The 16,390-nt window shown below is 55.4% G+C and overlaps 1 protein-coding gene across 4 annotated transcripts in view; it reads left to right on the top strand.

Moving 5' to 3' along the window:
- The window catches only part of ppox (protoporphyrinogen oxidase), a 92,641-nt gene that overhangs the window by 49,098 nt on the left and 27,153 nt on the right, over positions 1-16,390 (top strand). For all 4 annotated transcript variants that reach the window (XM_072564723.1, XM_072564722.1, XM_072564724.1 and 1 more), the window contains exon 5: positions 9,058-9,190. In XM_072564723.1, coding sequence (XP_072420824.1) covers positions 9,058-9,190 — 133 coding nt within the window. The remainder of the gene's footprint in view (positions 1-9,057; positions 9,191-16,390) is intronic.

The following is a 16,390-nucleotide window of genomic DNA, read 5'->3' as shown; positions in this document are numbered from 1 at the left end:
TGGGCGGAGGTCCTAAGGTCACATTGTCCCAGCGTCCACCCACCCAGCTTCACCCTGACCCCTGTGTCCACCCACCCAGCTTCACCCTGACCCCTGTGTCCACCCACCCAGCCTCACCCTGACCCCTGTGTCCACCCACCCAGCCTCACCCTGACCCCTGTGTCCACCCACCCAGCCTCACCCTGACCCCTGTGTCCACCCTCCCAGCCTCACCCTGACCCCTGTGTCCACCCTCCCAGCCTCACCCTGACCCCTGTGTCCCCCCACCCAGCCTCACCCTGACCCCTGTGTCCCCCCACCCAGCTTCACCCTGACCCCTGTGTCCACCCACCCAGCCTCACCCTGACCCCTGTGTCCACCCACCCAGCCTCACCCTGACCCCTGTGTCCCCCCACCCAGCCTCACCCTGACCCCTGTGTCCCCCCACCCAGCCTCACCCTGACCCCTGTATCCACCCACCCAGCCTCACCCTGACCCCTGTATCCACCCACCCAGCTTCACCCTGACCCCTGTATCCACCCACCCAGCCTCACCCTGACCCCTGTATCCACCCACCCAGCTTCACCCTGACCCCTGTATCCACCCACCCAGCTTCACCCTGACCCCTGTATCCACCCATCCAGCTTCCCTCTGACCCCTGTATCCATTTCGGATATCTGGTCAGCATGGATGAGTTTGACTGTAGGGTCAGTTTCTGTGCTGTACCTCTCTATGACTATTACTGAACTCTTTGATGGACTGTGCTGGATTCCAAGCTTCTCTTAAAGCTTGCCCTTTCAACATTGTTGTTGGGCAGGAGGTGAATTTACTTGCTTTTGGCTTTCGTCCAAGTACGTTCTGGTACCCCCTCCCCCTTACCAAGATTTCAGGGGGAATCCCAACTGGGACTGGAAGCGTACTTGTTCTGATTGAGTCCTGTCATGATCCCAACTACTGGTCTCCCTCGTTTCAGAGTGGGACCTGGCCTGGTGTTTCGGTCCGATTGTGTCGTCCAATCGGACGAAGGGCTGGTCAGTGACTGAGTTGCCTTCGCTCTAGGCCGCAGCCTGACGTTGAAGTGAAGCAGCTTTATTGTCACATGTACTGAAGCAAAGCTCCATTTAAATGTTTACAGTCGCCACATTAGTGACATCTTACCTACAAAAGGTACAGATACTCAGGATCATTTGCTTCGGAAATAAAGAGGAAACTAGAAGAGTGAAGAAGTAAATAGTCCAGCGTTACAGGAGTAACAGAGAGAAGTGAAAAGTTGAGAATATCTGTCTTTCCAATCCGGCCCGTGCCTATCCCTGGCCCCAAGGGAGACGTCCACCATCTTGCCTGAGCCAGGCCCACCAACGTAGGAGTCGCCTCGCTTTAGACACCATCTCTTTGCCCACGGTGTTGAAGCCACACCCGATTCCACCCAACCAAGAGTCCCCCAGCTCTGCTAGCAGACCAGGCCGCCTGGCCAGGACTCCCGCTTTGGCGACAGGTGTCACCTTGCCAACGACGCCATCTTGAAAAGCCCGCTGCTGCGCCCCGATCGCCTGGAGGACGCTCCCCCTCGCTGCCACCGTCAGCGGAAGGACACTTCCCCCTCACCATCTCCCCGTCACCGGGAGGACATTCCCCCCCTCACTGCCGCCATCTCCCCATCACCGGGGCGACACTCTCCCCTCACCGTCACCGTCTCCCTGTCAGAGGGAGGACACTTCCCACCCCCCCTCATACACCGTCTCCCTGTCACTGGGAGGTCACACCCCCTCACTGCCGCGTCTCCCCATCACCGGGAGAACACTCCCACCTCCCCATCGCCGTCACCGGGAGGACACTCCCCCCCCCCCCCCCCGTCCCCGTCCCCGTCCCCGTCCCCGTCACCGGGAGGACACTCCCCCCCCGTCCCCCCGTCCCCGGGAGGACACTCCCTCCTCACTGTCACCGTCTCCCCGTCACCGGGAGATCACCCCACCCCCCCTCACCGTCGCCATCTCCCCGTCACCGGGAGGACACTCCCCCCTCACTGTCACCGTCTCACCGTCATCAGGAGGACACTTCCCCCTCACTGTTACCGGGAGGACACACCCCCCTCACCGTCACCATCTCCCTGTCATCGGGAGGACACCCCCCCCCCCCTCACTGTCACCGTCTCCCTGTCACCAGGAGGACACCCCCCCCCCCCTCACCTTCACCATCTCGCCGTCACCGGGAGGACACCCCCCCCTCACTGTCACCGTCTCCCATCACCGGGAGGACACTCCCTCCCCTCACCGTCACCGTCTCCCATCACCGGGAGGACACTCCCCCCTCACCGTCACCATCCCCCATCACCGGGAGGACACTTCCCCCCCTCACCGTCACCGTCTCCCATCACCGGGAGGACACTTCCCCCCCTCCCCCTCACTGTCACCGTCTCCCATCACCGGGAGGATACTCCCCCCTCACCGTCACCGTCTCCCATCACCGGGAGGACACTCCCTCCCCTCACCGTCACCATCTCCCATCACCAGGAGGACACTCCCCCCTCACCGTCACCATCTCCCATCACCGGAAGAAGCTACGCCCTCCATTCCGCACACTGCCCTCTCCTCTGACTGGGACCGAAGTTGTTGGTGCAAAACAAGAAAACGGAACATGCTGAAGTACAAACGACAGGCAGAAAGATCTCAAAGCCCCAGAACGAAACTGTTTCAGTTTGAATGCATTATCTGGGCCGACATGACACCAATTCACTTCAGAATGTAACTTTTAAAAAAAAAACGTTTTGTGATTTACGTATGAAAGGACTGAATCCAACACGGTCATTCTAAAAGATGAGAGACTTAACAAACAATCCAGGCCTTGTTCGAGATATCATTTCAGTTACATCCCACTGTAAACTTTTCGCTATAAATCCTGTGTCTTACGACCTCATTCTCCACAACCCCCTGACGAAGGGGCAGCGCTCCGAAAGCTGGTGCTTCCAAATAAACCTGTTGGGACTGTAACCTGGGGGTTGTGTCCAGCCCAGCCTAACACCGGCTCCTCCGCATCCCGAGTCCTTTCTGGGTCTGCTGGCGTGCAACGTTTCACAGACCGGAGGGCGTAAACCGTCCACAGTGACCCGCAGCTCTCGTACCCAACACTGAATCCTTCTGCCTAAGGTGACATGTTTTCCAAAAGCAGCCTCCTTCGCTGCCAGGCAGGAAACCGTCCTCCACTGTCAAACCCGCCCTGCCACGTTTCGGGACGGGTTTCAAAATAAATAGGCTGTTCCTCGATTCCTCTGAGCTGAAATCTGAGCTTGTGGATTTTGGGATGTTTATCTGCCCCGCCGTGAACCCAAAAGTGTCAATATCTCCCCGTGAACACCAGGGGATCGAGCGTTCAGCTGCCTTCACAATTTTCCAGAAGGACACACTGACCTTGTTTTTTTATTATTGGAAACCAAACTCTTGCTGGAAGTGCAAAGTTAAAAAAACCACACAACACCAGGTTACAGTCACAGAGAGGTACAGCTCGGAAGCAGACCCTTCGGTCCAACCCGTCCATGCCGACCTGATATCCCAACCCAATCTAGTCCCACCTGCCAGCACCCGGCCCATATCCCTCCAAACCCTTCCTATTCATATACCCATCCAGATACCTCTTAAATACTGTAATTGTACCAGCCCCCACCACATCCTCTGGCAGCTCATTCCATACACGTACCACCCTCTGGGTGAAAATGTTGCCCCTTAGGTCCCTTTTATATCTTTCCCCTCTCACCCTAAACCTATGCCCCTCTAGTTCTGGACTCCCCCACCCCAGGGGAAAAGACTTTGTCTATTTACCCTATCCATGCCCCTCATGATTTTATAAACCTCTATAAGGTCACCCTGTAGCTCAAACCCTCCAACCCTGGCAACATCCTTGTAAATCTTTCAAGTTTCACAACATCTTTCCGATAGGGAAACCACTAGCTTTCGGAGCATTGCTCCTTCGTCAGGTGGTTGTGAAGGGTGACGTGGAGCTAAGTTTGAAAGTCGTCAGCCCCACAGCTCATAGTGTCACACGGGGCAGTCAAATCAAACTCATATCGTAGCTCACCATGTTACATGGGCAGTGAAAGGAGACTCCAGGCTGCACTAGGTAGGCCCAGAGTCTGGACTCCCGGCAGTGGTGGTACCCAGAGAGGGGACTCCTGGTTGTGGTAGGCCCAGAGCCTGGACTCCCGGCAGTGGTGGTACCCAGAGAGGGGACTCCTGGTTGTGGTAGGCCCAGAGCCTGGACTCCCGGCAGTGGTGGTACCCAGAGAGGGGACTCCTGGTTGTGGTAGGCCTGGAGCCTGGACTCTCGGCAGTGGTGGTACCCAGAGAGGGGACTCCTGGTTGTGGTAGGCCCAGAGTCTGGACTCCCGGCAGTGGTGGTACCCAGAGAGGGGACTCTTGGTTGTGGTAGGCCCAGAGTCTGGACTCCCGGCAGTGGTGGTACCCAGAGAGGGGACTCCTGGTTGTGGTAGGCCCAGAGTCTGGACTCCCGGCAGTGGTGGTACCCAGAGAGGGGACTCCTGGTTGTGGTAGGCCCAGAGTCTGGACTCTCGGCAGTGGTGGTACCCAGAGAGGGGACTCCTGGTTGTGGTAGGCCCAGAGCCTGGACTCCCGGCAGTGGTGGTACCCAGAGAGGGGACTCTTGGTTGTGGTAGGCCCAGAGTCTGGACTCCCGGCAGTGGTGGTACCCAGAGAGGGGACTCCTGGTTGTGGTAGGCCCAGAGCCTGGACTCCCGGCAGTGGTGGTACCCAGAGAGGGGACTCCTGGTTGTGGTAGGCCCAGAGTCTGGACTCCCGGCAGTGGTGGTACCCAGAGAGGGGACTCCTGGTTGTGGTAGGCCCAGAGCCTGGACTCCCGGCAGTGGTGGTACCCAGAGAGGGGACTCCTGGTTGTGGTAGGCCTGGAGCCTGGACTCTCGGCAGTGGTGGTACCCAGAGAGGGGACTCTTGGTTGTGGTAGGCCCAGAGCCTGGACTCCCGGCAGTGGTGGTACCCAGAGAGGGGACTCCTGGTTGTGGTAGGCCCAGAGCCTGGACTCCCGGCAGTGGTGGTACCCGGACGGGAGTCTCCTGACTGAGGTAGGCCCGGAGCCTGGACCCCTTGACCGCATTGGCAGCTCCTGGAGTACCGACACACCTTGCAGAAACCCTGGAACTGTACGGGAGTCCCGAATTTGAACAGAGGACGAACTCGTCTCTCAGTCATCTCTTTTTTGGTCCTGGAATGGGGTGTATCTTTGTCCCTGCATCTTTGAAGCGTATGCGACAATCAATAAATAAATCAAATGCACGCCGCCGCTCACGAGGATGTACAAAGTGCCCGATTGAGACCCCAAGCTCAGTGTTAGCGGACTTCCCATGTGCACCAAAGACGTGGACAGTGCAGAAGAAAACAACTTTAAATCTCGAGGGAAACACCGTCGACGATGCCTGCACAGAGTCTGCTAGTGAGATAGACACTGCAGTCACCTCTGTCAGACCGGTGCTGCTGATGGTCAGTCAGTTATGTTCACATCATCCGCGTGCCAGGCACTGGCTCTCCGCTTCCCCCTGAAGTAACCAGGAGGGAAGGCCTCGTGGTACGGACTCTGAATACCCCCGCCCCCCGCCGCCCGATAATAAATGGGGTATCTCCACTGTCAAGCAGGGCGGTACGGTCTTAACCTAAACTAGAGAGGAAGCATCCACAACGAAACCAACCATCTCCCACGAGCCCAGGGGGCTAGGGGAGCGTCAAGAGGAGGAGGAGGAGGGGGTGGAAGCCAGCCCCTGAATCCCGATCCGTGTCACCCCGGTTCAGGGCCAGCAGCAGATCGCCCGGTCTGCTCTGTCTCCACCGGGAGTCCGATTGGAGACGGGCCTGTTGCCGTTGATAAGATGCGGTTGGTTCAGGGTCAGATGGGTGAGGTAGCGTCTGTCCCAGAGCCTCCAAGGAGGACCCCACCTTGGGGTCCGACCCGCTTCAGATCCTGTACTGTCCGGCCGCCACGTCCCCGAAAACGGTGACGCTTCCGACGCTCCGCACTCTGAGACTCAAACGCAACCCCACTCCCCAGGGTCCTCATGCTTCTTCACATCCACCCGACTTCCATCACCCTCAGGGAATGAGGGAAATGCACACTCTTACTTCGCAATCGGCTGACCAATGAGAGCTGGTGATAGGCTGAACAGTGACTGAGGAGAAAGTGAGGACTGCAGATGATGGCGATCAGAGCTGAAAATGTGTTGCTGGAAAAGCGCAGCAGGTCAGGCAGCATCCAAGGAGCAGGAGAATCGACGTTTCGGGCATCAGCCTTTCTTCAGGAAATGGATTTCCTGAAGAAGGTCTCATGCCCGAAACGTCGATTCTCCTGCTCCTTGGATGCTGCCTGACCTGCTGCGCTTTTCCAGCAACACATTTTCAGCTCTGAGCAGCGACTGAGGGTAATTGGCTGGGCGATGAGAGATGGTGATTGGCTGAACAGCGACTGACTGAACAGTGACTGAGGGTAATTGGCTGGACTTGATTGGCTGGGTGATGAGAGGTGGTGATAGGCTGAACACTGAGGGTAATTGGCTGGACAGTGAGAGATGGTGTGATTAGTTGAACAGTGATTGAGGGTGATTGGCTGGACAGAGAGATCCAGTGATTGGCTGGACATGATTGGCTGGACAGTGAGACATAGTGATTGGCTAGGCGATGAGACATGGTGATTGGTTGAACAATGATTGAAAGCAAGGTAAAAACAATGACTGCAGATGCTGGAAACCAGATTCTGGATTAGTGGTGCTGGAAGAGCACAGCAGTTCAGGCAGCATCCAACAAGCAGCGAAATCGACGTTTCGGGCAAAAGCCCTTCATCAGGAATAAAGGCAGTGAGCCTGAAGCATGGAGAGATAAGCTAGAGGAGGGTGGGGCTGGGGAGAGAGTAGCATAGAGTACAATGGGTGAGTGGGGGAGGGGATGAAGGTGATAGGTCAAGGAGGAGAGGGTGGAGTGGATAGGTGGAAAAGGAGATAGGCAGGTAGGACAAGTCCGGACAAGTCAAGGGGACAGTTACTGAGCTGGAAGTTCAGAACAAGGGTGAGGTGGGGGAAGGGGAAATGAGGAAACTGTTGAAGTCCACATTGATGCCCTGGGGTTGAAGTGTTCCGAGGCGGAAGATGAGGCGTTCTTCCTCCAGGCGTCTGGTGGTGAGGGAGCGGCGGTGAAGGAGGCCCAGGACCTCCATGTCCTCGGCAGAGTGGGAGGGGGAGTTGAAATGTTGGGCCACGGGGCAGTGTGGTTGATTGGTGCGGGTGTCTCGGAGATGTTCCCTAAAGCGCTCTGCTCGGAGGTGCCCAGTCTCCCTAATGTAGAGGAGACCACATCGGGAGCAACGGATACAATAAATGATATTGGTGGAGGTGCAGGTGAAACTTTGATGGATGTGGAAGGCTCCTTTAGGGCCTTGGATAGAGGTGAGGGAGGAGGTGTGGGCACAGGTTTTACAGTTCCTGCGGTGGCAGGGGAAAGTGCCAGAATGGGAGGGTGGGTCGTAGGGGGGTGTGGACCTGATCAGGTAGTCACGGAGGGAACGGTCTTTGCGGAAGGCGGAAAGGGGTGGGGAGGGAAATATATCCCTGGTGGTGAGGTCTTTTTGGAGGTGGCGGAAATGTTGGCGGATGATTTGGTTTATGCGAAGGTTTGTAGGGTGGAAGGTGAGCACCAGGGGCGTTCTGTCCTTGTTACGGTTGGAGGGGTGGGGTCTGAGGGTGGAGGTGCAGGATGTGGACGAGATGCGTTGAAGGGCATCTTTAACCACGTGGGAAGGGAAATTGCGGTCTCTAAAGAAGGAGGCCATCTGGAGGCCAAACCCACTGACTCCCATAGCTACCTGGATTACAACTCTTTCCCCCCTCCATCTCTTGCAAAAATGCCATCCCGTATTCCCAATTTCTCCGCCTCCGCCGTATCTGCTCCCAGGAGGACCAGTTCCACCACAGGACACACCAGATGGCCTCCTTCTTTAGAGACCACAATTTCCCTTCCCACGTGGTTAAAGATGCCCTCCAACGCATTTCGTCCACATCCCGCACCTCCGTTGCTCCCGATGTGGTCTCCTCTACATAGGGGAGACTGGGCGCCTCCTAGCAGAGCGCTTTAGGGAACATCTCCGAGACACCCGCATCAATTCCCGCCTCAGGCGACTGACTGTGTGGAGTTTGCACATTCTCCCTGTGTCTGCGTGGGTTTCCTCCGGGTGCTCCGGTTTCCTCCCACAGTCCAAAGATGTGCAGGTCAGGTGAATTGGCCATGCTAAATTGCCCGTAGTGTTAGGTAAGGGGTAGATGTAGGGGTATGGGTGGGTTGCGCTTCGGCGGGGCAGTGTGGACTTGTTGGGCCGAAGGGCCTGTTTCCACACTGGAAGTAATCTAATCTAATCAACCCCACCGCCCCCAGCCCAACATTTCAACTCCCCCTCCCACTCTGCCGAGGACATGGAGGTCCTGGGCCTCCTTCACCGCCGCTCCCTCACCACCAGACGCCTGGAGGAAGAACGCCTCATCTTCCGCCTCGGAACACTTCAACCCCAGGGCATCAATGTGGACTTCAACAGCTTCCTCATTTCCCCTTCCCCCACCTCATCCTAGTTTCAAACTTCCAGCTCAGTTACTGTCTCCTTGACTTGTCCGACCTGCCTATCTTCTTTTCCACCTATCCACTCCACCCTCTCCTCCTTGACCTATCACCTTCATCCCCTCCCCCACTCACCCATTGTACTCTATGCTACTCTCTCCCCAGCCCCACCCTCCTCTAGCTTATCTCTCCACGCTTCAGGCTCACTGCCTTTATTCCTGATGAAGGGCTTTTGCCTGAAACGTCGATTTTGCTGCTCGTTGGATGCTGCCTGAACTGCTGTGCTCTTCCAGCACCACTAATCCAATGATTGAAGTCAGTCTGCTGGCAGTGGTTGGCTGGGCAGTGAGAGGTAGTGGTGGTCAGTTTGGTGGTTCAGAGCCAGCATATCCTCACTTTCTCTCTCCCCCAGCTCTTGGTGTGTTCATTTTCTTCACGTGGAGAATTCCTGACCTTGTGTTGCAATTGACAGATCTGCTTTTGTCACCCGCCCTCCGTTCACCCAGCCCATCATCAGCAGCTTACTGTGGGAGCCCTTTGTCAGACGAGGAGAGGATCAGGATGAAAGTGTTCACAGTTTCACAACTCGCAGGTTTGGAAAGGAGGTGAGGAGCCAGGCTGGGTGTGGTTTCACACACACTGTCAGTACACACATGTATACACACACACACACTGTCAGTACACACACGACACACACACGCACGACACATGCACGACACACGACGCACACGCACACGACGCACACGCACACGGCGCACACACGGCACACTCAATACACGTGCACATTCAATATATATGCTAACACTCAAAATACACACACACACAAAACACACATGGACTTGTATTCAATGCACTCTCACACATGCTCAATGCACACTCACGTACTCAATGTAAGTCTCACGTCCAGTCAATGCACACGTGCACTCTCCATGCACACACGCGCGTGCGCTCAATGCACACGCGCATACTCAATATACATGTGCACACCCAAAACGCGCACAATATCTCAGTACACGCGCACAATGCACATGGGTACTGTTAAAACAGGTACGCGCACTCAAATAAATATGTGCCCACTCAAAACACATGCACACCCACTCAATACATAATCACACACACCCTCCCATAACACACACATTAAAGACTATGTAAATACACCCACAAACATGAGACTCTTTCTACAGCACAGAAGGAGGAATTTCGGGCTATCGGTTTTGTGATAATCATCCCACGTTTGTCTATCTAATCTCATTCCCAGCTCTTGAGTTATATTCCCACACACTATGGTGTTCCAAGTCCTCTGAAATTAAGTCCTTCCGAAATGAGTCATGAGGGTTTCTGTCACTCCCTCCCTGAGGCAATCAGCCCCTACCATCCTCTGGGTGTTGCCTTCATTTATCCTTGATCATCGTTCACGGGATGAGGGGGTACCTAGCTGGGTCAGAGTCTAGTGGTCCAGTGGGCGGTTAAGAGATGGCAACATTGCCGTAAAACCTTTCTTCCGTCGCCTTCTAAAACCACCTGCTCCTTCCCTTAAAACTGACCCCCTCTTGTTATCGACAGCTCGACCAAGGCCAAACGTTTCTGCCCATCCACCCCCCCCCCCCACCCCCCCCCAGGCCTGAGGCCCTCATAACCTTACACAGCCCAGTCAGATCCGTCCTCAACCCTCACCGCTCCAGGGAACGTAACCGCAGCGATCGGTAAACCTCCTCAGCACCTCCGCCCGATGCAGCCACGTCCTCCCTGAAACGGCGGTGACCAACTCTTCAGTCAACAGGCCAGAAGAAGTAGGAGCGGGAGGAGGCCATTCGGCCCCCTTAGGCCCTGCTCCGCCGTTCCGTAGGATCATGGCCGATCTGACGTTCCACACTCGCACCTCCCCACCCTCGATTTCCCCCGCCTGATCGAGAATATCTCTCCATCTCGGCCTCCGGACTCTGCCCCCACAGATGTCCGTGGCAAGGAGTTACAAACCTGAGAGAGGAGATTCCCCACCTCCGTCTTAAGCTGCTGCCTCTTTATTCTGAGAGTGTGCCCTCTCGTCCGAGACTCTTTCCCCCCCAGAGGGGGAAACACCCTCTCAGCATTGACTCCGTCGAGCCCCTTCATGGTCGCCTCTCATTATTCTAGACTCTGGTGAGCAGAGTCCCCCACCCTGTTTAGACATTGCTCACAAGACAACCCCTCCATACCTGGGACCATCCCTAATGAATCTCCTGTCTGAACTGCCTCCGATGAAGTAATCTTGCCTTAAATAAGGGCACCCCAGATGTAGTCTCCCCCACCACCTTGTACAGCTGCAGTGAGACCTCCCTACTCTTACACTCCGAGCCCCTTGAAACAAGGGCCCACATTCCATTGGCCCTTCCTGATTACCTGCTGTCCCCTGGGTGCTAGCTTTCTCTGCTTCATGGACAAGTTTCCCCCCTCCCAGGACCCTTTGTGTTGCAGCTTTCTGAGTGTACACAACCCCTCTAGACCGGGGACCGTCCCCGAATGAATCTTCTCTCTCCACTGCCTCCAATGAATTGGAGACGCCGATATTGGACTGGGGTGTACAAAGTTTAAAAATTACACAACACCAGGTTAGAGTCCAACAACCACCTGGTGAAGGAGTAGCCCTCCGAATGCATCCCCCTCCTCCCCCTTCTCCTTCTCCCTCCCCCATTCTCCCTCCCCCCGCTTCTCCCTTCTCCCTCCCCCCCTTCTCCCTCCCCCCCTTCTCCTTCTCCCTCCCCCCCTTCTCCTTCTCCCTCCCCCCCTTCTCCTTCTCCCTCCCCCCCTTCTCCTTCTCCCTCCCCCCTTCTCCTTCTCCCTCCCCCCCTTCTCCTTCTCCCTCCCCCCCTTCTCCTTCTCCCTACCCCCCTTCTCCCTCCTTCTCCCTCCCCCCCTTCTCCCCCCTTCTCCCTCCCCCCCTTCTCCCTCCCCCCCTTCTCCCTCCCCCCCTTCTCCCTCCTTCTCCCTCCCCCCCTTCTCCCTCCCTCTCCCTCCCCCCCTTCTCCTTCTCCCTCCCCCCTTCTCCCTCCCCCCCTTCTCCCTCCCCCCCCTTCTCCCTCGCCCTCCCCCTCCTTCTCCCTCGCCCCCCCCCCTTCTCCCTCGCCCTCCCCCCCTTCTCCCTCGCCCTCCCCCCCTTCTCCCTCGCCCTCCCCCCCTTCTCCCTCGCCCTCCCCCCCTTCTCCCTCGCCCTCCCCCCCTTCTCCCTCGCCCTCCCCCCCATCTCCCTCGCCCTCCCCCCCCATCTCCCTCGCCCTCCCCCCCCATCTCCCTCGCCCTCCCCCCCCATCTCCCTCGCCCTCCCCCCCATCTCCCTCGCCCTTCTCCCTCGCCCTCCCCCCTTTCTCCCTCTCCCTCCCCCCTTCTCCCTTCCCCCCCTTCTCCCTTCCCCCCCTTCTCCCTTCCCCCCCTTCTCCCTTTCCCCCCTTCTCCCTTCCCCCCCTTCTCCCTCTCCCTTCCCCCCCCTTCTCCCTCTCCCTTCCCCCCCCTTCTCCCTCTCCCTTCCCCCCCTTCTCCCTCTCCCTCCCCCCCTTCTCCCTCTCCCTCCCCCCCTTCTCCCTCTTCCCCCCCCTCCCCTTCCCTCCCCGTTTCTCTCCTGCCCTTCCCAGTGCTGCTCCTCCTCTTCTCCCCTAACTCCCCTTTCAAATTCCAGATCTTCTCTCCCTTCAGTTCCCCTTCCCCAGGCACCCAGTGACCATTCCTCCATCCCCTACCACCGAGGGTATGCACTGATTTCCCCCTTCCCCCCCCCCCCCCCCACACATAAAAGCAGTCCCTCACCTGTTCCCCACTTTCACCTCCCTTGCTTCCCACCAGGCAGCACGGGAAATAGACCCTTCGGCCCATCTCGTCCATGCCGATCAGATATCCCTAACCTCATCGAGTTCCATTTGCCAGCACTTGGCCCTTATCCCTCGAAATCCTTTCTATTCGGCACGGGGGCTCAGTGGTTAGCACCGCTGCCTCACGGCACCAGGGACCCAGGTTCGATTCCAGCCTCGGGTGACTGTCTGTCTGGAGTTTACACATTCTCCCCGTGTCTGCGTGGGTTACCTCTGGGTGCTCTGGTTTCCACAGTCCAAAGATGTGCAGGTTAGGGTGGATTGGTCATGCTAAATTACCCATAGTGCCCAGGGATGTGCATGTTAGAGTGGATTGGCCATGCTAAATTACCCCATAGTGCCCAGGGATGTGCATGTTAGGGTGGATTGGCCATGCTAAATTACCCCATAGTGTTCAGGGATGTGTAGGTTAGGGTGGATTGGCCATGCTAAATTACCCCATAGTGTTCAGGGATGTGTAGGTTAGGGTGGATTGGCCATGCTAAATTACCCATAGTGCTCAGGTAATTTAGCATGGCCAATCCACCCTAACCCACACATCCCTGAACACTATGGGGTAATTTAGCATGACCAATCCACCCTAACCTACACATCCCTGAACACTATGGGGTAATTTAGCATGGCCAATCCACCCTAAATTACCCCATAGTGTTAGGTGCATTATTCTGGGGTGAATATGGGGTGGGGGAGTGGATCTGGCTGGGTTACTCTTCGGAGGGTTGGTTCGGACTAGTTAGGCAGAAGGGCCTGTTTCCACACTCTGGGGATTCTAATCTAATCTATTCATGTTATGATCACTATTTCCTAACGGCTCTTCCACGCTAAGGTCATGAGATCGATCCTTGTCAGCATACACGTGTCTTGAGTAGTCCGATCCCCAGCCCACCCCTGAAGATTCTGTTGCATTTGCGATGGTGTGGTTAGCCCGGGCCTATTTGGGAACCAAAGTCGCACGTTATTGTTGTAGTACCCATGCTACACGCGTTCCTCATTTCCTGATTGATCCTCTGTCCGGAATTACCCCCCCGCCCTCAGTGTTTGCTGTCCTTTCATGACTGCACCATTTCTCGATCCTTGAACCTAAGATTCCCTATCGCAAAGTTTGCAGATGGCCCCGTGATTGGTGGCGGAGTGGACGGTGATGAAGGTTGCCTCAGGTTACAGAGGGATCTTGATCAGTTGGGGTCCATAGGGTGGACAAATGGAGTTCAGTCTGGATAAATGTGAGGTGTTGCATTTTGGTGAAACAAACCAAGACAGGACTTGTACAATTAATGGGAGGGCCCTGGGTAGTGTTGGAGAACCGAGAGAAGACCTGGGAGATCAGGGACATCATTGTGTGAAGTTTGTAGACGGTGGGGGTTAAGGAGGGGTTTAGCACACTTGCCTTCATTGCTCAGCCCTTTGAGTGTAGGAGTTGGGAACGTCACGATGGGGTTGTACAGGACATTGATGAGGCCCCGTCTGGAGATCTGTGTCCAGTTATTGCTCAGCCCTTTGAGTGTAGGAGTTGGGAACGTCACGATGGGGTTGTACAGGACATTGGTGAGGCCCCGTCTGGAGATCTGTGTCCAGTTATTGCTCAGCCCTTTGAGTGTAGGAGTTGGGACGTCATGTTGGGGTTATACAGGACATTGGTGAGGTCTCGTCTGGAAAACTGTGTCCAGTTCTGGTCGCCCTGTTGCAGGATGGAGATTGTTAAACCCGGAGAGGGTTCAGAAGGGATTTACCAGGAGGTTCCCGGGAAGGGAGGGGTTTGCGATATAAGGAGAGGCTGGGAATTTTTTTCACTGGGGCGTAGCATGTTTAGAGGAGACCTGATAAAGATTTATAAAATCCTGAGGGGGGATAGATACAGTTAATGGGAGTTGGCTTTTCCCTCGGATGGGGAGTTTCAAGACTTGGGGGGACAGTTTGAAGGTGAAAGGAGAGAGATTTAAAAGGGACATGAGGGGGAATATATTTTTACACAGAGGGTGGTCCGTGTGTGGAATGGCCTCCCTGAGGAAGTGCTGGGGGTGGGCACAGTTAGAACGTTTAAAAGAACCTTTATCGAGGTTTACAAAATCCTGAGGGGGGATAGATAAGGTGACGACAGGTGTCTTTTCCCCAGGGTAGAGGAGTTCAAGGCTGGGGGCATATTTTTAAGGAGAGAGAATTTAAAAAGACACGAGGGGCAATTCATTTTTTCCACACAAGAGGGTGGTTTGTGTTGGAAAGAGCTTCCAGAGGAAGTGGTGGATGTGGGTTCATTACAACACGTGTGAAAGACATTTGGATAAGGGCATGAAGAGGAAAGGGATGTGGGCCAGGAGCAGGCAGGCGGGACTAGTTCAGTCTGGGATTATGGTCGGCACGGACTGGTTGGGCCGAAGGGTCTGTTTCTGTGCTGTACGACTTGATAAATGCACTGAAATGGCTCTTTGTTAACAGCACTCCTTCCTCCATCTCCCTGTCCTCTCGAACATAGAATTGTATAGTACAGAAGGAGGCCATTCAACCCATCCTGTCTGTACCCAGCAGGTCCCGCTCTCCAGCCCTATCTCTGTCGGACTCGAACACCATCCCTTTCAAATATATCTCCAGCTCTCTTCGGCATCTGGCTCCCCCACTCCCCCAGGCAGCGTGCTCCAAATCAGAGAATCCCCAACGGTAGGGAAACAGGCCCTTTGGCCCAACAAGTCCACACCAACCCTCCAAAGGGTAGACCACCCAGACCCCTTTCCCTTCCCCTTCTCCTTCCCTTATTACTCAACATTTTCCCCAGACAAATGCACCTAACCCCTCACATCTCTGAACACTATGGGGTAATTTAGCATGGCCAATCCACCCTAACCTCCACATCCCTGAACACTATGGGGTAATTTAGCATGGCCAATCCACCCTAACCTACACATCCCTGAACACTATGGGGTAATTGAGCATGGCCAATCCACCCTAACCTACACATCCCTGAACACTATGGGTAATTTAGCATGGCCAATCCACCCTAACCTACACATCCCTGAACACTATGGGTAATTTAGCATGGCCAATCCACCCTAACCTACACATCCCTGAACACTATGGGGTAATTTAGCATGGCCAATCCACCCTAACCTACACATCCCTGAACACTATGGGTAATTTAGCATGGCCAATCCACCCTAACCTACACATCCCTGAACACTATGGGGTAATTTAGCATGGCCAATCCACCCTAACCTACACATCCCTGAACACTATGGGGTAATTTAGCATGGCCAATCCACCCTAACCTCCACATCCCTGAGCACTATGGGGTAATTTAGCATGGCCAATCCACACTAACCTACACATCCCTGAACACTATGGGGTAATTTAGCATGGCCAATCCACCCTAACCTACACATCCCTGAACACTATGGGTAATTTAGCATGGCCAATCCACCCTAACCTACACATCCCTGAGCACTATGGGGTAATTTAGCATGGCCAATCCACCCTAACCTACACATCCCTGAACACTATAGGGTATTTTAGCATGGCCAATCCACCCTAACCTACACATCCCTGAACACTATGGGGTAATTTAGCATGGCCAATCCACCCTAACCTACACATCCCTGAACACTATGGGGTAATTTAGCATGGCCAATCCACCCTAACCTACACATCCCTGAGCACTATGGGGTAATTTAGCATGGCCAATCCACCCTAACCTACACATCCCTGAACACTATGGGGTAATTTAGCATGGCCAATCCACCCTAACCTACACATCCCTGAGCACTATGGGGTAATTTAGCATGGCCAATCCACCCTAACCTACACATCCCTGAACACTATGGGTAATTTAGCATGGCCAATCCACCCTAACCTACACATCCCTGAACACTATGGGGTAATTGAGCATGGCAAATCCACCCTAACCTACACATCCTTGGACTGTGGGAGGAAACCGGTTCACCCGGAGGAAACCCACACAGACACGGGGAGAATGGGCAA

This window comes from Chiloscyllium punctatum, chromosome 47 (assembly GCF_047496795.1).
Source record: "Chiloscyllium punctatum isolate Juve2018m chromosome 47, sChiPun1.3, whole genome shotgun sequence".
Classification (NCBI taxonomy): Eukaryota; Metazoa; Chordata; class Chondrichthyes; order Orectolobiformes; family Hemiscylliidae; genus Chiloscyllium; species Chiloscyllium punctatum.
This window is presented reverse-complemented; position numbering and strand designations above follow the sequence as displayed.